Here is a 21021-nt window from a genome sequence, read left to right as displayed (position 1 = left end):
AATTAGGGAGGATGTGCTGAACGACCAAATAAATAGATAAAGGAATATTTTGGCACTAGTAAATTATTTAATTTTAATGAACAACTTAATAAAGAGAAAAAAAATGAATTGAATCATTTTGGCACTCACTGCCAAACGACCAAATAAATAAAGAGAGAAAATAAATGAATGTGCTGACACAAAAGGGCTAAATTTGAATTTTAACCAAGATGTAGGGTTACAAAACTAGAAAAGCAAATTTTGGCATTATTTTTTATTTTCAAATTTGATTCAAGTTTTCAAATAATAGGGTTTTGGCAATTGGGGGGTTTTGCCTCTCAAATTTCCAGATTTTCACAAGAGGTTTTTATTTTTATTTTTATTTTTTTCCCGTTAATGTTTAATTCCGAGAATCCATCTCCGACTTTGTACAATTAACCAATTTTCTCCCTTTTTAGCAAGTTTTCTTTTGCAATTTAAAATCTGGTGATAGTATATTTTTCAAATCTCAATCTCCCTCCATCTCATTCTCTCGCGCTCTGGGTGTGTATAAGTATTGATTGATCTCCAAAATCCATAGTTTTGGCCTGCAAAGTGTTTGCATTTACGGCCAAGATGGAGGCCATACTAACCGATAGTGCCCGCAACAGCCTCCAGCAACTAATGCACCGAAACGCCATTTTCATGTGCGAGCGCCTCTGCGCTGAATTTCCTTCGGAGGTTAGTTTCTTATGATGGAATATTAAATGCAATGCGGAACAATAGAATCATGGAATACTTATCATTTACAATTATTTCTGTAAGTGCGTTGCTCGTAATTATGTTTTCTTGAAGGAACCCCTTTTCGAGCTTCAGCTTAGTGGCAATTTTATTGCAGTTTGAGTTTTGGCATACCCTCTATATTCATACCAAGTTGATAAAACCATGTTGAGTTTATTTCTAATTTCATTTTAGGAAGGTTTAAATTGCAATTCCAGTCTGTTGCTACTTGCTTAGTACCGTATTTCACTTCTACGTCATGTCAAACAAAATTTGTGGTTTCTGACTTTGTCGAAGTTTTAATTTGCATTTCTGTATATAAATATGTGGGAATTTCTGGTTATAACTTATATCATAGTGATGTGTGTTGTATGTAAAGGACAGTGCATCTTGAAATTCACACTTGTGATTTTCTAAAGTATTGATGAATGTGGCGATGGGTAATTATGGGCTAGCTTTAAATTAAAATGATTTTGAATAGTTTTGCTTCATTCATAATTTGATATTTGTTTTGTTCAATGCAGAAAAATCTGCAGTTGCTTGCTAGCTGTTATTTACAAAACAATCAAGCACACTGTGCTTATCACATTTTGAAGGGTATGCACCACAAGTTTTTCTCCTTTTAACTGAATCTTGGATCAGTTGGCTAATCGTGCATGATTAGTGATTACTGATACTTCCCTTATCTTTGTAACATTTAATAGTGGCATTGTATTTCACTTTTGCCTGGAAATTGTCTTATATAATTTAATCTTTGTTGCCTTTGATTTCAAGGTACACATATAGCTCAATGCCGCTATTTGTTTGCACTGGCTTGCTTCCAGATGGATCTTTTGAATGAAGCAGAAGCAGCGTTATCCCCTAATGAGTCTTCTGCGGAGGTATGCTCACTGATTATAAAGTCTTTCAGCTATAATGATTGTATGACTTGTGGGCCTGTGGCTGTAGATGTTATTTGTGGAAATAGTCCTTTGTATAGTTATAGTAGTTAGTGGTTTCCTTACTTGTCACGGGTTCCAAATGGAGCTGCTGGGCACTTCCTTCTTGGACTTGTGTACAGGTCTTAACATGATACCCTTATTCAATCCTCAATTACATTGAATTTTGCTGTCTTTTTGGGTTGGGTTGCATTGGATATTCTTTGTAAATGAAAAATAAGTTGGTCACTAAGTCACTTTTAGATAAAATTTTCTATTGGTCGAAGTGAAAGATTCTATTTGTGATTTCCTGTCTTTATTAATTAAAATTGATACATTAAGGTAAACAAGGTTAATGCTCTATATTGAAATTGCACAGTACTAATGTGACTTTCTTTAATCATCAGGAGATGCTTATATTGTGATCTGATTGTAGAAATATGTGCAATGTGTTAAGGTTGGCCTTTAGAAAAGCATTTGTTGTGGACTTTTGTACATTAAAGTGTTTTTTCTTTGTTGACAGGAGAATGTTTGCTGCTATCTTTCTAGCTCCATATGATTTCAAATGACTATTAATAAACAACTCTATGATCTCTATCCTAGATTTTTCATTTAACTATGAGGATTTCAATATTGTTTCCTTATTTATTGGGCAAATAGTTGCAAGGGATTAAGGTCACCCAGTTCATAGTTCACTGGAAAGTCTGTTGTAAAGCCTGTGACTCTGGGATTCCTTATTCTACTCGAAAACAGAGTAAAAGGGTGCTCATGATGAATTATCAAATGATGACAGTGCAGAAAAATACTTTTACTGAACGTGATATATCAAATGATTTTTCTTTCATGTTCTTGCTTGTGTGGGTTAGTCTACCTTTTATATGATTACGAGAAAAGAGAAAACAACTATTGTGACCAGTGTTGTCAAAATGTCGTTCGGGTCGCTCGGGTCGCCCGGGTCGCCTGGGTCGAGACCATCACCGCCCCAACATGGGTGGGTTGATCGAGATACAAGGTCGCCGTTGGGTCGCCTGGGTCGAGTGGGTCGCCTGGGTCGCCCTAAACACATGCTATCTCTGATTTTCTCAAATCTCTCACATGTTTTCTGACTATCTCAATCATGATTCTCTATATATATGCTTGCACCACATCAAACTTTTCAAACCTACTTTCTACACTTTAGAATTCGGCCTCTTCACTCCTAAACAAATAAACAATTCAAAGATCTTTTGCTGCCACCCTTCATATATTCCTTTGTTTTGATATTTTCAGACAATGGTTTCAATTATTTATTGTGTTATGACTTATGAACTGTTTTGATATTTTGATCATTTCTATTTTCCACTTTATCTCTATTCACATGAATTGCGTCTACATTTATATTATTGATATATTATAAACATTAGAGCAATATATTTATTTTATTTAATATTAAAAGGCAAAAAAATTAGCCTAGATTTGTGGGTCTCTCGACCCCGTCGACTTGTCGACCCGCGACCCAAATTTTCACCTTATCGACCCGGTGCGCCCCGCGACCCTAACAACACTGATTGTGACTGCTACCGAAGGTATGATGACAGTTCCTGAAATCTGGAAGTGTCAAGATAGTGCCCCTTTCATGCTGTTAACTGTTAAGTGTGTTTTACTGTCTTACAACCCAATAATCAAGATATAAAGTTTGACGAAATGAAAATTCTCAATTGGTGTTGAGAAGTATTGTTATGTTTGAATACTGAGTGGGAGATTTCAGAACTAGAAAATGAATTTTCTGGAAATTATGATAGAATGAAAGAAATGCATTTGTTTCTTAGGAGAAGGAGAGGCAACTGGGTAGAAAATTGTTAACAAGCTAAATATTCCATTATATTTGTTCTTCAACATCTTATGTTGTTATCACAGGCATACGGATAGAAAGCAGAGTGCTATCAATCACTTCAATCAGGCTCTATTTCGTTGGATCCATTGTTGTGGGCTGCTTATGAGGAGCTCTGTATATTAGGTACTCCATATTTTTTTACATTGTTTTTTTTTTCATTTTCTGCAAGCTCTGACTGTCTGACACCGTCTAGCAAAGGAATGACAAATGTGTAGCCTTTTATGAGGACTTTTTCTCACTTTTTTATGTTTTGCTACACTCTTGAGCTCTGTATATTAGGTATCTAAGAACATAATTTCTAGTAACTTCTGTTGCTAGGCTGATGTGGAATATTAACATGTGAAATTACTGCACATGTGGGAAATGGCTTACTGTTCTAACTATCATGGAATTCGAAACATTTTTATCCGTGTAAAGTTCTAAGTGTGATAACTAATGCTTATTTGTCTCCTTTTGGATGGGTCTTTACTTGAGCAATGTTTGCTCCCATTTTAATCAGTATGTTGCCAATATCTTTTCATTTCTAGTGTAAATTTAATCAGTACTATAAAAAGTCAATCTTTTCTAACCAGATAGAGGTGGCATCATTTCAGGTGCTGCTGAAGAAGCAGCTTTAGTCTTTGACGACGGAGCTTCTCTTTTTATTCAGAAGCAATACCTACAACGTGGTATGGCTTCCCATAGTTTGCAAGCAACAATTGAGGATCATGAGATTACTTCAAACAGGACTTCAGTATCTGATGATGTTAGTCCAAAGACATTGAAGCACACTTGTGGTAATAACCTAAGAGAGATATCTGGGAACTGTTATGGAACAGCTTCACATCAGCTCCCACATGGTGGTCCCACCAGCTTGCCATTTTACCATACTCCTTCCCCAATGGCTACACAAGCACAGGTACAATCATTTATTGATGATCTTCAATCATGAAACGATGCTGTTTCTTCACCTAGATATTGCTGCTGCATTATTCTGTTTCAGCTCTCATGCCTGTGGTCATGGTCATGGTCATGGTCATGCTCACTGTTTTATATTTAAGCTGACTGTTGGTGATGACATTTATTTTCAAAGCCTCCTCATCTAAAATTGTGGGTTTTTATGATTTTATCGTTGTTTTTGCTAGCTGTCTGACTGAAATTAGTCATCTTTCTTTGATGGTGTTCTTTATTTATTTGTTTATTTTTGGGTAAATTGAGGTTAATCTTTTTGGAGAGCGATCGACTAACATTCACTTATGATATTATAGAAATGGTTATCCTTGTTCTTTATCGTCTGTGCTAAAGAATGCTAAGTTTGTTCTTATACTAAATGTATTGCAGTTATCTGGAGTTGCTCCACCTCCATTATGCAGGAATGCACAACCAAATGGTTCAAATATGAGAACATATGGAGCTGATACATCCCAACGAGTAACCATGAACTCTGCTGTTGCATGCCCTAGAAGAAAATTTGTTGATGAAGGAAAATTAAGAAAGGTGAGATACTAGTATTTTGCTGCTGTAATAATTTTTTGCATGCTTATACTCATTTTAGCCACCCAGAGCAAGCTTGTTTTTTCCTTTGTTCCCCTTTGAATTTATTTCCTCTGAGTATCTCCTTCATCTGTCCAACACATTTTCCTTATTTACCGAGTGATGATATAGCGTTTCAGACTTCAGAAATAGGCTCTGCAAAGTTTTGATCAGTCTCTTTTGTTTCACACATTTTCTTTAAGCTCACGACACATATTGTGAGGGTGCTGGAATTATATCAACGAGGGACAAGTTTTGGAACTAACAAAGAATCATTGGTATAGGGTCGAGTTGGAGTCAGAACTTCTTTGGTGCTAGCTTTAGCTATAGGGATTGAAGTTGTATAATTCTCTGGAATGATTAATTGGATGACAGATGACTGTCCCTTTGTACTGCTAATTTCCTCTAACAAAATATATCTTTTTGTTTTAAAGAAAACGCAATTAGTGAAGAAATGGCCTCAAAGTTTGTCAGTTAATTCATGTTTTTAGGCAACTGAGAGACTATATTCTGATTCCGGGCAACGACGAAGCATGAGACTTGCTGGAGAATCTCTTAACGCAAATTCAAACAACGAAGCATGAGACTTGCTGGAGAATCTCTGAACTCAAGATTGCTTGGTTGCACTTGATAGAGTTATCTTATTTTGTTTGTTCAGTACTTCACTATCAAGCATTTATTATCATTACTGGTTCTAGACTTGTGTGTGGATGTCTACACTGGCCTGTATTCTACATCTATTTGACTGTGATCTGGTATATGATCTTACTCAAGCACAGGTTGGGAAGGCTTATTTTGAAATGGTTGATTATCTTGAAGCTGATCGTGCCTTCAGTCGTGCACGCATTGCCTCTCCTTACAGTTTAGACGGAATGGATATATATTCCTCAGTTTTATATGTGAGTTTTATCTTTGAAATCATTTGTTCTGTTGTCATGCTTTAGTTTCAAACCAGTATCATTGTCCCGATGAATATGAAGGGGAATATGCTTTGAAATTGTGGTCTTTCCCTTTCTAGTGTTAATCTATATTCTATAAACTCATGTTCTTTTAGTTTCTACATTCATTCTTAATTTCTTTTTCGGTTGCTGTTTCAGCTCAACCCATGAATTTTAGTTTTTACTGACACCATCTGCCTCATCTTAAAAGCATTTGAAAGAAGATATGAAGTTGAGTTACTTGGCCCAAGAGCTGATATCAACGCGTTTAGCTCCTCAATCATGGCACCTTCCATCATACTCTGCGCTTTGCTTTCTATGTAAATAATGCTGCTTTAAATTTTATTTTAGTATATGCATAGCATGTTTTGTCCTGTCCCAGTGGATGTCTTTGCTTCTGGCATACATGGTGTTTGATGTGTCAGTGATGTCTCTAGAACCCTTCTGCGGAGCTAAAGATAATTGCATGATTCATATGCAATTGCTGCTGATTTGTGCATGTGGTATGCCAGGTTTGCTATGGGTAATTGCTATAGCTTACAGACGGACCACGAAACTGCTCTCAAGAATTTCCAGCGTTCTGTGCAATTAAATTCAAGATTTGCATATGCCCACACCTTGTGTGGTCACGAGTACGGATCACAATCTTATTCCACATTATATACGTGTAGCACATTGATGACTGCTGCTATTTTTAGTTATTAATCCTGTCTTTCTTTATAGATTTGTAGCCTTGGAAGATTTTGAAAATGGTATCAAGAGCTACCAGAGTGCCCTTCGGATAGACTCCAGACACTATAATGCTTGGTATGGACTAGGGATGGTATATCTCCGGCAAGAGAAGTTTGAGTTCTCAGAGCATCATTTCCAGATGGCTTTCCAAATCAATCCGCTTTCTTCTGTCATAATGTCATACCTTGGGACGGCTTTGCATGCATTGAGGGTAGATATATTTATCGCGAAAAAAACTATCCCAGCTTGGAATTTGGTTTCAACTTCATTAACAATTCTCATAAATTGCAACAGAAAAATGATGGAAAGAGCTGTATTAGCTGATAAGAAGAACCCTCTCCCTCGATATCAGAAGGCGAACATCCTTTTGAGCATGGATAATTTTGATGGGGCCCTAGCAGTTCTCGAGGAGCTCAAAGAGTATGCCCCATGCGAAAGTAGTGTCTATGCGTTAATGGGTAACATTTATAAGCGGAGAAATATGTTTGATAACGCCATGCTTAATTTTGGACTAGCATTGGATTTGAAACCATCTGCAACCGATGTCGCTCTTATTAAGGTAACAAAATCCTTTCTTTCTCGTTTCTGGACTTTATCATAGTGCAACAAATGTCACATTGTTGCTTGTTATGACCTTCTATAAAATTTCTTAGAATACACAAACCTCCTTGCAACCTTTCCTATGCTGGGCAAACTTAAATACGCAATAGCATGTTTGCGTTTGGATCCACCCCAATTAGGGTTCATTAATCTCCAATTTCGGTTTATGTATCCCTAGTTTATGTTTATTAATCACAATAGGGGTATTACTGGGGTGGATGCACAAGAGTGTGCCTCTGTTTATATATTATCATAATTGTTCCGTCCATCGCTTGTTATATTTTGCCATCTTCGGTCATTGAAAAGTTGCACGTACCAGATGAGATAGACGACGGTGATTCCAGTGATTGAATTGATGATGGTGGGATGTGTTAACTTTATATGGTCCGTGGTGGTGATCCTCAGTGAGTCGGGTCGAACACAATAATTTGTTCCCCTGCATATAGATTTCGTTGTTATTCGAGGAACTGGTCGGGACAATGATGGTGCTGAGCGACTGAAGTTGTGTATAAATGCATGGGCAACCTCAAGTCCAAGTGAAAATTCATGTACCCAACTCAACTGTGTATTCCCTTCCCAATTCTATTTTATATTGGTGTCTGATTCGTTGTAACTCACCTCGACTGTAGTGCATAATGTAACTTGAAATACACTCACATATACTAGGAGTAATATGTATCTTCCCTCTTTCCAGCAATTGTGGCACAAATCTTGAAGAAAGTTCCAAAAGCTTAATAGAACGTCTGCTTGAGATATTTCCTTTTGGCACGGGACTTAAGAAAATTATATTTGGTGGTTAAATAAAGATAAAATAAAGTAAAAAGAGGGAATGAAGTATGAGAGAAGTAGGAGAGATATACAGCTCTTTATTCATTCCTATGATAAGAAAATTGATTTATTGATGTTTATTTGGGGTGAATTTCATGCTTAATTTTGATTCTAATGTAGGGTCTTTTGCATTTTTATTCTTGAAATTTTGGTGATCACTTGCAATAGAGAGTTGTTACTCAAATGTTGGGCATTGATTTGAAGCAATGAGTCTTCGAATCTGAGTGCAAATTCGATCATACCCAATTTTAAAACACCAATATATAACGACACATAATATTTCAAGCTTGGGCTCCTAGGCCAAGCATATTGGGCTGAAATCATTTTGCCAAAGTCCACAAAAACTAGGGTTTGGGGGTTTTTCTCTTTCTATCCTCCTCTATAAAATTGCGACGAACACCGTTTATTTTGGTCCCTTATTTGCGTTTGCAGCTCAACACTTTGCTCCGCAGCCGCAGGTACGTTACCTGTTTCTCACTATTTCCTTTTAATTGTTTCGTTTCCGAACGTTTTGTTATTATTTTCTTACGTTTTCTTCAATTTACGTTGATGCTATTGTTTGTATTTTTTTTGTTCTGGTAACTTTTTTTGTAGCTATCAGAATTTAGCATAGAAAAATTGACGTTCTGTTATTTAAATAATTGGCTTCTGAATTAATTTGATCTCGGAGTTTAGTGTTGATTTATGGTTTCTGAATTTTGAAAAGTGCTACTCGCATTGTTCGTTTAGTGGTTTAGTTTCGTCTGATTTATATCTATTGCTAGATCATATATCATCTTTTGGACGATTTACTTTCAACACAGAGTTCTTATATGCAATAACAATTTATATGTATATCTTGTCATGCGTAATATGTAAGCCTTTGGATCCACACCTTATGTAAATTATGCTGATTTGTGTAATTGTTTGATTTATTGCAGTTCATATAAATAGAATCCGTCTTTAGCCCGAATCCAAAATGTCTGGGTAAGAAGCTCTTCAATTTTTTATATCTGTTGAATTAATTTTGTATGTTAATTATGATTACAATTTCTAAAATGAATGCACAGATCTTTGACAGTGATTTGTCGAATTAGTTAATCGATTTTAAGAGAAGAGGTGGTGATATGTTAAGTTTGGATTTGTATATCTGTTGAATTTCCTTTGTATGTGAATGTGATTCAATTACTAAAGCAAATGGAAAGATCTTTTAATTCCATTTTCAGATTTTTTGTTATTTTCAAGAGAGACCAATTAGGAATGCAATTTTGTCAACGTGGAATGCGGATTCTAAAAACCTGGATGTTTTGCAGAGAAGAGCCTGTTGTTGTTGATACCCCAGTGGCGGCGGCGGCTTCCACCCTTGGTGAGCCTATGGATATCATGACTGCTCTGCAGCTTGTGCTCAAGAAGTCGATGGCACATGGAGGTCTTGTTCGGGGTCTTCATGAGGCCGCAAAGGCCATTGAGAAGCATGCTGCCCTCTTGTGTGTGTTGGCGGAGGACTGCGACCAACCTGACTACATTAAGTTGGTCAAAGCATTGTGTTCCGATCACAATGTCAACCTTATTTCCGTTGCAAGTGCCAAGACCCTTGGGGAATGGGCTGGTGTAAGTGAATTCTGATGGTTTTAAGTTACTGCCTCGAAATTAGGATGTCATCTTTGATTTATGCCGTTACCACATATGATTTGTCTTTGACAACTGTGGTGATGACAGATCATCTTGAGCCGGTTGTCTTATTCTTACTCGGGAATTGTTGATATATTATTTGATTCTAGTGTTGAATGTTGCTTGTGTAGTTGTGCAAGATTGACTCTGAAGGCAAGGCCAGGAAGGTTGTCGGAGCTGCTTGTGTTGTGGTGAAGGTAATGTTGTGAAATTGATGGATTTCTTTCTTCTCAATACGTGGTGAGATTTGATTGACAAGAGCCTGACTTTGAGTTTGTTGTGGTTTAGGATTTTGGTGAGGAGAGTGAAGGGCTTCACATCGTGCAAGAGTATGTCAAGTCTCACTGAGAAGCTCCCGGTGAAGTTGGTTGTTATGGAAAACCATTTAGGGCTTTAGAAATAGAAGCTCTCTTTTACTATGCTTTTAGTATGTCTGTTTTAATTGTTTTTTTCTATACCGAAATTTTGACGACAATATTTGAAATTTTGCTCTTGATTTTTGATACGTCCTCTTATTGTTGAGTACTCCCTTTTCTCAACTAAGATTACATATTTTTCTTTTCAATTTGTTCCAAATAAGATATTCATTTCTAATTTTGATGAATCATAATTTACATGGCTCATATGTACGACGGTGACAAACACTCCCTACCAGAAATTTAAATGAGATGTTAAATTTAAAATAAATATATTGAATGATTTAATTTAAGTTAATAGCAAAAATATGAAAAAACATGTTAGTGGCTATTAAAAAAACTTAGTGGAATTATTTTGACATTGAAAAAGCCATATCATAACAGTGTAAAGAACTTTGTTTCACATAATATCACACCTAGTACTATTTCTGTTATTACTTTATGTAAGTTAGTTATATTGTTATTTATGATTTACTTTAAATACTCCCTCTGTCTCCGATTAAGAGTCACACTTTGATCGGACACATGTTTTAAGAAATATAAAGAAAAGTTGGTTGAAAAAGTTAGTGAAATGTGAGACCCACTTGTTTATATTGGTTTTATAATTAAATGTGAGTGAAGTAAGTTAATGGAATGTGAGATCTACTTACCATTTATAGTAAAAATGAAGTGTGACTCTTAATTGGGACGGATCGAAATGGAAAAATGTGACTCTTAATCGGGGACGGAGGGAGTAATTTTTTAGTCCCGCGCAGATCACCAGCGTAAAACTAGCAAGTTGCACCAACTAATAAAAACATCACCAAATAAAGACTACGACTTATATTCATCGTAATTCCTGCTGCAACCACGATCGAATCCAAATATAAAGAGTTACTTAACCAAATAAAAAACTAACGTACCATTCTCAATTATTTGATCACAAAGATTTATGGTAAATATAGTTCATTGTTGGATAAAATAAATATTAAAACCCACAAGGGAAAAACTTTCGCTTTTTTGGAGTACAATATATTTTAATGTAAATACAATTTCACTACAAATATAATGTATTTATAACTTTTAGCTCTTGAGATAAAAAAACTAATTTTCATTACCCACCCCTACATGTACAGATATTTATGTTTCTGTTAAGAGATGAATACCGTTTGGTATCGATATAAACCATTGAAAATACACTTATGAAAACAAATGGATATTCGAATATTCAAATTTTATATCCGAATATCAATGCAAATACTCGAATAGTGTCACAAATACGAAACGATAACACCCCTACTTCAACCACAATTGAACATGCGAGATAAGTTGTGGAATTCATAGTTAAGTCTAGATGCACTATAAGGAAATTACATGAAACTATTTTCAAAACTTTGCAATGTTCAATGCAAGTGTGTTCTGTAATATAGGAGAAATGGGAGAGCAATTCCCTAGTAAATTAACAGAAATCTCTTAACTATGATTAGTCATTACTACTACGGGAGCCGAGAGGAACTTCACTTGGTTTCGGTAACCGGAAGATAAACGCCCTCTGCTGCTAACCAAATATTATCGGGTTTCTTCTCACCAACACCACACACCTGAAACATAACCACAGACTATATGAATTTATGATCCAGATCGATGCTGCAACTTTTTTAATCCGTCATTATTTCTTTCTTAGTTCTTACCTCTTGCTGCCCCCCGGCTATGCGTTGGTATTTCTTGTTATGGCTATGAAGGTACCCACCAGTATCTACATGCCGAAGCCTTACCCTTTGATCTTGCCTCCATGTCTTTCCATTTCCCTCAATTTCAACACTGAAGCCACACACAACAAACACAATGAATGCCGAAGCCGAATCACATAACCCACAAGGTTCATAGTTATATATCTTTACCTCCAGTGATCCCCAGTGTCAGACTCGGTATCGCTGCCAAAGCAACTGACCTGTATATTTTTCCATCACGTATTTAAGCTTAAGACAATAATAGGAACACTCAATACAAAATGGAATATCAAACACAATGGATCTATATAAGTATCTAAACAAAGACATAAAAAATGTATTTACTGTGAAACTCATTCAAATTTTGTAATTTGCATTGACCAGCGGGAAGAGGAAAATTCCCTTTCAGATCAACTAAGTTGAATAATTTTTCTAGAAAAAACATGGCCACGTCAATTAAACAATTACATAGTCCATGGACAATGTTGATTAGTAAGATCTAATCATATTATTAATAAGTATACCAGACACGATGATTTTCAGAACGAAGGCAACAAGGATCTTATGTATTAATACAAGTCACTCATGTATTGCAAGTGGGATACAAAGGGGATTGAAAAACTCCATTTGAGAAAATACTAGACAGCCACACAGTATTAAATGAATGGAAGTACAACTGCAAAACATATAGGTCGTAGAAATACAAGCTCCATGCAGAAGTGTATAGCATCTTAACTCTAGTGCCACAAGAAGATGGCATTGCAAGCTTAGTACTTATAGGAGCTGACTTATTGGCATTAGCTTCTCTCAATAAACTCATGCACATGGAGTTATGCGTAAGCTATATTACATTAATCAACTTTAAGAAGTTCAGATTTTTGCTCAGAAAGCTGCGTCCCACCTAAACTTATAGACTCTGGATTTAACAAGCTGCCAATAGAAAAAAGGACATGGTGATATTTTAAATTTTAGGACTGATATAAGCTTAAAACTCCACAATAAATATTATTAGTAAAAGAATGATATGTTTGCTTCTACAAATTTCTATTGGGGTAATAGAAACTAATGTCAAATTACCAGATTTCAATGGATTGAAGAGTTTGGAAATATATATGAATATATCATATCGATATTAGCAAAGATATTTGATATTCAACCCTTATTCTGAACTAATTTTGACAGATTTGAAATTCCTTGAATTTACATCCCTAATCAAAATGCAACTTTAATATTGTAATGAAACCCGACCTTGATAATTCATGCTCTGATTATGTCAAATTAACAATCAGGTTACAGGAATATATAGCCAAAAACATTTTTGAGTAACAGTGAAGGTCACATTATAATACCAGAATGGTGGAGTTCAGCACAATGAAATAGAATAGTAAAAGAAATAATACTCTCAGTTGAAGAGCCAGATAAACAGACCCAAGGATAGATAATTCAAATATTTGATGTAGGGAGAAGGTCGCTAAGCAAACTCATGAACACTAACCTCCATATTCCCTGATATTGGTGAGGCATGCAAGTGGCTGTGCAGCCACTTCCTAGTTTTCATATGTTGCAACCTAATAAGACTTCCAGTTTTGATTGAGTCTCCTTGCTTTGAAGATGAATCTTGTACGGGCCTGACAATCTGCAAAATAACAATCTCTTTAACAGTCCAGAAACATTAATCGATCACATGCACAAAGAAATTACAGTTACATCATTACAATCATACGATGTAGTGCTGACTGTTGACATACCCAGTAGCTATTGGCATCATCAACATTAGGAAAACCAGTAACAGACTGCTGCCCACTGCCTGAGCCGTAAGGAACATCATGAGAGTGCAGTCTGAATTTTGTCTTCTCATGCATCAGCTTGATGGCTGAACCATATGATATCTACAAAATGTTTGAGGAAGCACATTGGTACAATGACAAATTACTTCAGCTAGCTACACAGCATTCGAGTCAGTAAAGCACACTCCCACAAACAACCAAATTAGCTTGTCTTCAACCGTAAAAGTGCACCTGAATCTAAATAGATTTCTTAGTTTTTCACTAGTAAAACCATAGGCCATACAATTTGCCCTCCAATCTTCAATACCTTATTCATCAGTTCTCATGGAAATCATACTTATCAAACGTAATTTAGAACTAAAACAAAAACCGAAAAATGTTCGCAGGGATCAAATAAAATCACATCAACGAGGAGTGATATATTTAGGCGATCCCACCAGATAACAAACTACAAATATTAATCAATTCACCAATGCACTAACATTCACCACTAACAAAATTAATTCCCCGTAACCGTAATAGCTCCAATCGCATAAACAGGAACATAAATCTTCAATTTTCGAGCTCTAGCTTTTCAAAATAAATCAATTTTTAGTTTTTTAAGATGAAAAATACCTAAAGCTTACCGATCAAATAGCCAATACAATTCACTGTACCAGAAAACTACATCAAGGAGAAATATGACTTGCCTGAACGCCCTCGGAGGCGGCGGAAACCGGTGTTGAACCATAATCGGAGTCGAGCGTCAGAAGCAGGAATATCGCGAGACCGAAAAAGGAGACGGCCATCACTAGCAACAGTACGATGAACCAAGTCTTCTGCCAAAATGGCAGGCTCAGATCCGGATCGGAGGATCGGCCAACGGACTCCCGATAGACTATTCGTGTCGAACCCGACGAAGACGCGGCGGAGAAGGCGGACGCCGGGGCGGATTTCCTGCGGGTGAGGTTACTGTGTTGGTGCTGCGGAGAAGCGGGGGGAGCCACGGTTAAAGCTTCTATGCGGTGCCGGAGCTCCGGCTATTTTTTCGATTGAATTTGTAATGCGTCGATCGAGCAACTGCACAATGTGGGCTGATTAATTAATGAGATTAAACTGGAATTAGAGATTGGGGCTCGCCACGTGTGACTTGAGTAACCTGCGAATTGGATTGTTCCACGTGTACATTTGTTGACGTGCGCTTCTCCTATTGGGTATTGGGATGTGACCTGTAGTTTTGCATTGCCTAAGACCATCCACAACGGGTCTCGCCGGCGTCTCGCGTCTCGTCTCAGCGAGACGAGACCCCGGCGAGACGCGTTGCAGCCTCCATCTCGTCCCGTCTCGTCGCGCGTCTCGCCTCGGCGAGCCACGAGACGAGCTGTCTCGCCACGCGCCTAGGCGACGTGGCGCAGCCCGGCGTCGTGCGTGACGCCCACTCGCCGGCCCGCGAGTGGGCGTCGTCACGTGCTGACGCAATAAATATTTTTTTTTAAAAAAAATTCGAATTTAAATAAAAAAAAAAATTTGTAACGGTATTATTACCGTTTTTTTGTTTTTTTTTTATAATTTTTTTGTTTTTTATTAAATTTTTTACTCTATAAATACTCCTAAACCCATCCTCATTTACACACAACTACACATCTATTCTTCCTATCATCTAAATTTTCTCTCAAATTGAAAAAATTTTTTGTGTGTTTTTTTTTATTTTGTGTGTTTTTTTTTTGTTTTAATTTTAATAAAGTGTGTTTGTTTAAATTGAATTGGGTTTTAAAAAAAATTATAAATTAAATTGAATGAATAGTAATTAAGAGACGGTTAAGAGACGGAGCGTTGCAGGTTCCGTCTCTTAGTTAAGAGATTGAGGAAAAAAGGACAGTGGGGCCCTCAAATAGTGCTCAAATAGTAGTTAAGAGACGGTTTAAGAGACGGTATAGAGACAGCGTTGTGGATGGCCTAAGTGTACAAATCTATCTTGAATCGATATAAGTAGATACCTATACTACAAGTCTACTACTATTATTCAATTTTTCAAGATTATCAATTGCAAATAGGTCAGTCATAGGCCAGCCACAACTCCTCCTGCCACATCATCAACACTAAAAACTCCTCCTGCCATATCATCAGGACAAGCAATAGGCTAGCCATATCATCAGCACTAAAAAACAAATAATTAACAATCACACAAAATACGGAATTAAATTTACGACACAGATACGAGAAAATTCAATAATAATAATAAAATTAAAAAAATTACATTAATTTTAAAAAAAGTACATTAATTAAAAAAAATTACATTAATTTTTAAAAAAACTCCGCTTCCACACACGAGCCCCCCGCCTCCGCCTCACTCCTCGTCGTCGTCGTCGTCGCCGCCGCCGTTGTCGCCGCTATCCGGGACCCCCAACTGTGCCGCGGCGGCATCCAAATCGGCCCGCATACTCACGAGCATTGAGTGAAGAAAACTCTTTTCCTCGGGGTCAGTTGCCGCCTTCCAGTCAGCTAAGATCTTGTACATCTGAGCCCGCGTTTGTTGACGTGCGAAGAAGGCGAGCTCGGATGTCGACTTGCCAACAGGGGGATGCCGACTGGACCTCCTGGGACCCCTGGCGAGCCCGTTGCGCCTGCCTTTGACCAACCGGGCGAGTGCGGCGAGTAAACGCGGGAGGGGACGGGAACTCCTGAACATCCTCGGGGAGGTCGTGGGAACCGCCGCTGCTGCCGCCGCTGTAATCACCGGTATAGTTCAGTCGTTGCTTCTTCGGCCAACCAGCATCGACACCTACCCGAAACTTCTCGGAGTCCATCAGCACCTCATAGCAGTTCCAGTAGGTGAACTCCTTATAAATCCCGGGCACGGGGAAGGCTTTCTCCGCTATCCTCCTGCAGTCCTCGTCAGTTTGGCCACTGGTCTGCATGCGGAGGGCGTTGGTGTACAAGCCCGAAAATCGGGAGACCCCAGCCCTGATTCGGTCCCACCCCTTCCGGCACTCCTCCCCGCTGTGTGGCCTCCCATCCGGGCAAAATGCCTTGTAGGCTGCTGCTATTTTAGCCCACAAGTTGACGATCCTCTGATTGTTCGAGGCGAGGGGATCATCGCAAACACTCACCTACGCCTTGGACAGCGCGACGTTCTCCTCATCCGTCCACTTCCTCCGTGCCGGGCTGTCGTCATCAGCCGGCTGCGACGACTCGCCGACCACCCTCTTGCCCTTCCCCTTCTTCTTCTTTGGCGCGCCCCGACCCCGCCCCACTCCCCCCATTTGAGCGGGAGTGTCCGCATCCCCGAGATCTATCCCCAACTCCTCTAAGGAGAAAGTATCACACCCAGTGAACTGCGTCTCCGATGGGGTCGATGTGTGCGAAGAAGCAGACAAAAAATCAAAACTGGGGCGATAGACGTTGTCCCCCCCCGGCGTCCCCTGCATCCCCGGCTGCCACGCCGACATCATCTGCATCCCGGGTGCCCACCCCGGCATCATCTGCATCCCGGGTACCCCCTTCCCGCCTGGCATCGCCGGCCCACCCTACATCCCCTGACATCCCGGCATACTACCCCCGGATGCCATCCCGGGCATCATCTGCTGCCAAGGGTACATGTTGTAGTACCCGGCCATCGGACCCCATTCACTTCCCACGGGTACCGTGGGAGTTTGAGACCCGCTCGTCAGGGGAGTAGATTCGTTGTTGTGATCCCATTCATTTCGCGTTGTTGCTCTTGTACAGAAATTAAGATAGAGAGAAAACTCGTTAAAACAAGTGGTGCGAATGAAAATGACGTGCAAATCGCATATATATAGTGTTTCGAAAATGAAATAAAATAAAAAATAAAAAATCGCTTGGCCGATCGGGAGCCTGCAATGGCGGCCAGCAGATCGTTGAGCGCATCGGCCAGCGCCCGGGAATCGGCGTGCGCTCGCCGTTTTTCTCGCCGATTTGGTGCTCGCCGGCTGCAATGGTTCAGCGAGCGGACCGGCCAGCGCCGGGAATCGGCTAGCTGGTCCGCTCGCCGCCACTGTGGATGCTCTAATTCCATCTTATATTTCAAATTTTAAACACTATTATCAAATCCATCTCTATCTTCAGAGCCCACCAGTTCATTTCAACCTTCGAAACAACTCAATTTGTAAATTGCACTTTATTAAGTCTTTAAGTAATGACATGACATGCGTACTAGACAGAGGCGGACATAAGAAGAGCCTTGGGGGGCCCTGGGACCCCCAATATTTTTTAAAAATTTCAGGGGTATTTTAATAATTTCACATTAAAATAAATTAAATATTATTTTATATTAAATAAGAGTTAAACCTAGATAACTAATATCCCAAATCCAATCTTCTCGGCCAATTTTTCACTCCAGCCGCTACACATTCTCCAATTACCATTACATAATTTAAAATTGCTTCTCCATCTCCAGAGACCAGAGTTAACGGCACTACGTGTAATTTCATATTCTGATGTTTTGCATTCAAAAATCAAGTGAGAGAAATTTTGTTTTTCTATTTGAAAATTGGGTGTTTTGAGGCTTTGAGCTTTATATTATATATATATCTTCTAGTTCTAGATATAGAATAACATTTATTTTGTTTGTTTGTGATTGTCATATTGAGCATTTTATTTAATTATGCAGTGTTTCATTGAGTTAGTAGTTGTCCCCAATTTAATTTTGTGGCATGTTTTCATTCAACATATGTTATGCTTATATTAATAGTTTTGGAGTCCCACTGTATAATTCTGTTTAATAAAGTTTATAATATGTCTTTCCTTATTTTTGATTTGATTTGTAAATTTGGCAGCCTTTTATTTGGTTATGTCATTTTTTTATATTTACTAATTGTCTATTTTATTATATGTAGGGTGATGCATCGTTTTTTCAAGAAAGTTTCTCCTGTTACCGCGGTTTTATCTCCGTCAGAGAATGAACCTCCACTTCTCCAACCACAAGAGTTACCTAATGAAGACAGAAATAAAGTTGATCTATAGGATGGATCCGCACTTCTCCAACCTCAAGAGTTACCGAGTGAAGACAAAAATAAAGTCGATTTAGAGAAGCTTCCAAGTGATCCAGGGGAACGACCTGACATAATGAGTTATCCAACAAACTCAATAGAAGACATTCGTAGAGCTTATTTACTAAGAGGTCCATGTCAACCACGCAAGCATAATTTCCTTTCTACAAGCAATGGAAATCGAAAACGTAAATTTGTCTCACTTTAGTTTGATGAATTTAAGAGCTGGCTGGAGTATAGTGTTACCAAGGAAGCTGCTTATTGCTTATATTGTTATCTTTTCTCAAGACTCCATGGAAATGGACAAGATGCCTTTGTATCTAAGGGATTTACTGCTTGGGACAAGAAAGAAAGATTAAGAGATCATGTTGGAAATCATACAAGTGAGCATAATAGGTGTAGATTAGCATGTCAGGATTTGATGAACCAACCCCAGCACATTGAAGTCTCTCTACTAAAGCAGTCAACACAATCGAAGCTTAATTATCGTTGCAGATTGAATGCAACGATTGTTTCACTTCGTTATCTTATCATCCAAGGAATGCCTTCTCGCGGACATGATGAGTCCGAAGAATCCTTAAATCAAGGTAATTTTCTTGAGCTTTTGAAAGTTATTGCCTCTTGCAGCGATGAGATATCTAGTGTTGTACTAAAAAATGCTCCTGACAATCTCAAACTAACATTACCGAGAATTCAGAAGGACATCATAAATGCATTTGCTGTTGAGACAACAAAACTTATTGTACAAGATATGGGAAATGATTTTTTCTCCATATTAATCGATGAGTGTCGAGATATATCAGTCAAAGAGCAAATGGGTGTTGTGGTGCGATATGTGGACAAGAATGGATGCGTTATGGAACGCTTTCTCAGTGTAGTGCATGTCAGAGACACGGTTGCAACCTCACTTGAGAAGGCACTTGATTCTTTGTTATCTATGTATGATTTAAGTGTATCTAGTTTGAGAGGACAAGGATATGATGGTGCAAGCAACATGAGAGGTGAATTCAATGGATTGAAAAGTTTGATACTCAGGAGAAATCCCAGTGCCTATTATGTACATTGTTTTGCTCACCAGCTTCAACTCACAATTGTCGTTGTTGCCAAAAAGCATACAAGTATCGGATCTTTTTATAATGTTATCAACCGTTTGTGTAATGTTGTTGGAGGTTCTTGTAAGCGCAGAGATATACTTAGAGAAAAACAGAGAGAGAATATTCTAGAAAAGATTGCAAGTGATGAAATTACCACCGGGACAGGATTGAATCAAGAGATGTCATTAAAGCGGCCTGGAGATACTCGTTGGAGTTCACATTATGGTACTCTTATCAACTTGATTCATTTGTTTTCTTCTATTGCTGATGTTCTTGAATATGTGGGGGAGAATGGTGATGATTCGTATAGGGCTGAAGCGGATGATGTGTCAGAAATTATTAATCGCTTTGAGTTTATTTTTGTGTTACATCTTATGAAGCAAATCTTGGGAATCACACATGAGCTCTCTCAAGTGCTACAAAAAAAGGATCAAGACATTGTTAACGCAATGAATCTTGTCAAAGTAGCAAAAGCACGTTTGCAAATAATGAGGGAAGAAGGTTGGGAAGTTTTGCTTACTGATGTTTCTAAGTTTTGTGACAAATATGAGATAATTGTGCTTGACATGGATAATGAGTTTGTACCTCGAGGAAGAGTACGTAGAACTCAAAAAATGAAGAATCTCCACTATTTTCGAGTTGAGATATTTTGTTCTGTGATTGACATGCAAGCTCAAGAGTTAAATCATCATTTTGGTGAAACTAACACGGACTTACTTTTATGTATGGCATGTTTCGATCCTAGAGATTCATTTTCTGCATTTGATTTGGAGAAGCTGCTTCGCCTTGCTAGTTATTATCCATCAGAATTTTCTGGAGTTGCTTTGGATGAGCTTGAAACTCAACTTCAAAGCTTTATTTTTGATATGTGGATAGATGAAAATTTTTCACAGTTATCTGGAATCGGTGGTCTTGCTCAGAAGATGGTTTCTACAAGAAAGCATGAAATCTTCCCATTGGTTTATTTGTTAGTCAAGTTGTCATTGATCTTGCCGGTTGCTACTGCCTCAGTGGAAAGAGCATTTTCAGCAATGAAATTCATCAAGAGTTCTCTACGTAATAGTATGGGAGACCAACTGTTACAAGATTGCTTAGTTCCTTACATTGAAAATGATGTCTTTGTTAATGTTACTAATGAAACTATCATGCAGCGATTCCAGAAGATGAAGAATAGAAGAGAAATGTTATGATATGTTTGTTTTTTCCTTTAATATTTAAACATTAATATTTAATTTTATA

At 38.1% G+C, this 21021-nt stretch overlaps 3 protein-coding genes and 1 pseudogene across 3 annotated transcripts; 3 read left to right on the top strand and 1 right to left on the bottom strand.

Moving 5' to 3' along the window:
• Positions 1-202: 202 nt before the first annotated feature.
• Positions 203-8050, top strand: LOC121810410 (annotated as a pseudogene).
• A 431-nt stretch (positions 8051-8481) lies between these two features.
• On the top strand, positions 8482-10293 carry LOC121741647 (40S ribosomal protein S12-like). The gene is made up of 5 exons (XM_042134500.1): positions 8482-8596; positions 9059-9104; positions 9431-9728; positions 9920-9985; positions 10077-10293. The coding sequence occupies exons 2-5, from the start codon at positions 9097-9099 to the stop codon at positions 10134-10136; spliced, it is 432 nt and encodes a 143-aa protein (XP_041990434.1). The 5' UTR covers positions 8482-8596; positions 9059-9096; the 3' UTR covers positions 10137-10293.
• Positions 10294-11545: 1252 nt separating this feature from the next.
• Positions 11546-14759, bottom strand: LOC121742287 (stromal cell-derived factor 2-like protein). The gene is made up of 6 exons (XM_042135391.1): positions 14390-14759; positions 13662-13802; positions 13409-13549; positions 12085-12134; positions 11875-12004; positions 11546-11784 (listed from the first exon to the last, which is right to left on the bottom strand). The coding sequence occupies exons 1-6, from the start codon at positions 14486-14488 to the stop codon at positions 11701-11703; spliced, it is 645 nt and encodes a 214-aa protein (XP_041991325.1). The 5' UTR covers positions 14489-14759; the 3' UTR covers positions 11546-11700.
• A 4470-nt stretch (positions 14760-19229) lies between these two features.
• LOC121810409 (zinc finger MYM-type protein 1-like) lies at positions 19230-20972 on the top strand. The gene has a single exon (XM_042211183.1). It carries the CDS (start codon positions 19230-19232, stop codon positions 20970-20972), a length of 1743 nt encoding a protein of 580 aa, XP_042067117.1.
• The last annotated feature ends 49 nt before the right edge of the window (positions 20973-21021 follow it).

Source organism: Salvia splendens, chromosome 7 (genome assembly GCF_004379255.2).
Source record: "Salvia splendens isolate huo1 chromosome 7, SspV2, whole genome shotgun sequence".
Taxonomy (NCBI): Eukaryota; Viridiplantae; Streptophyta; class Magnoliopsida; order Lamiales; family Lamiaceae; genus Salvia; species Salvia splendens.
Note: the sequence above shows the minus strand (reverse complement) of the source record. Positions and strands in the feature narration are given on the sequence as shown.

Excerpts from the sequence above, each read along its gene's own strand:
- LOC121810409 (XM_042211183.1), top strand. The coding sequence starts at position 19,230 with ATGCCTTCTCGCGGACATGATGAGTCCGAAGAATCCTTAAATCAAGGT.
- LOC121741647 (XM_042134500.1), top strand. Across the intron at positions 9,729-9,919 it reads CCCTTGGGGAATGGGCTGGT|TTGTGCAAGATTGACTCTGA; the intron begins GTAAGTGAATTC and ends TTGCTTGTGTAG. Across the intron at positions 9,986-10,076 it reads CTGCTTGTGTTGTGGTGAAG|GATTTTGGTGAGGAGAGTGA; the intron begins GTAATGTTGTGA and ends GTTGTGGTTTAG.
- LOC121742287 (XM_042135391.1), bottom strand. The coding sequence starts at position 14,488 with ATGGCCGTCTCCTTTTTCGGTCTCGCGATATTCCTGCTTCTGACGCTC. Across the intron at positions 13,803-14,389 it reads CCGCCTCCGAGGGCGTTCAG|ATATCATATGGTTCAGCCAT; the intron begins GCAAGTCATATT and ends AACATTTTGTAG. Across the intron at positions 13,550-13,661 it reads ATGATGCCAATAGCTACTGG|ATTGTCAGGCCCGTACAAGA; the intron begins GTATGTCAACAG and ends GTTATTTTGCAG.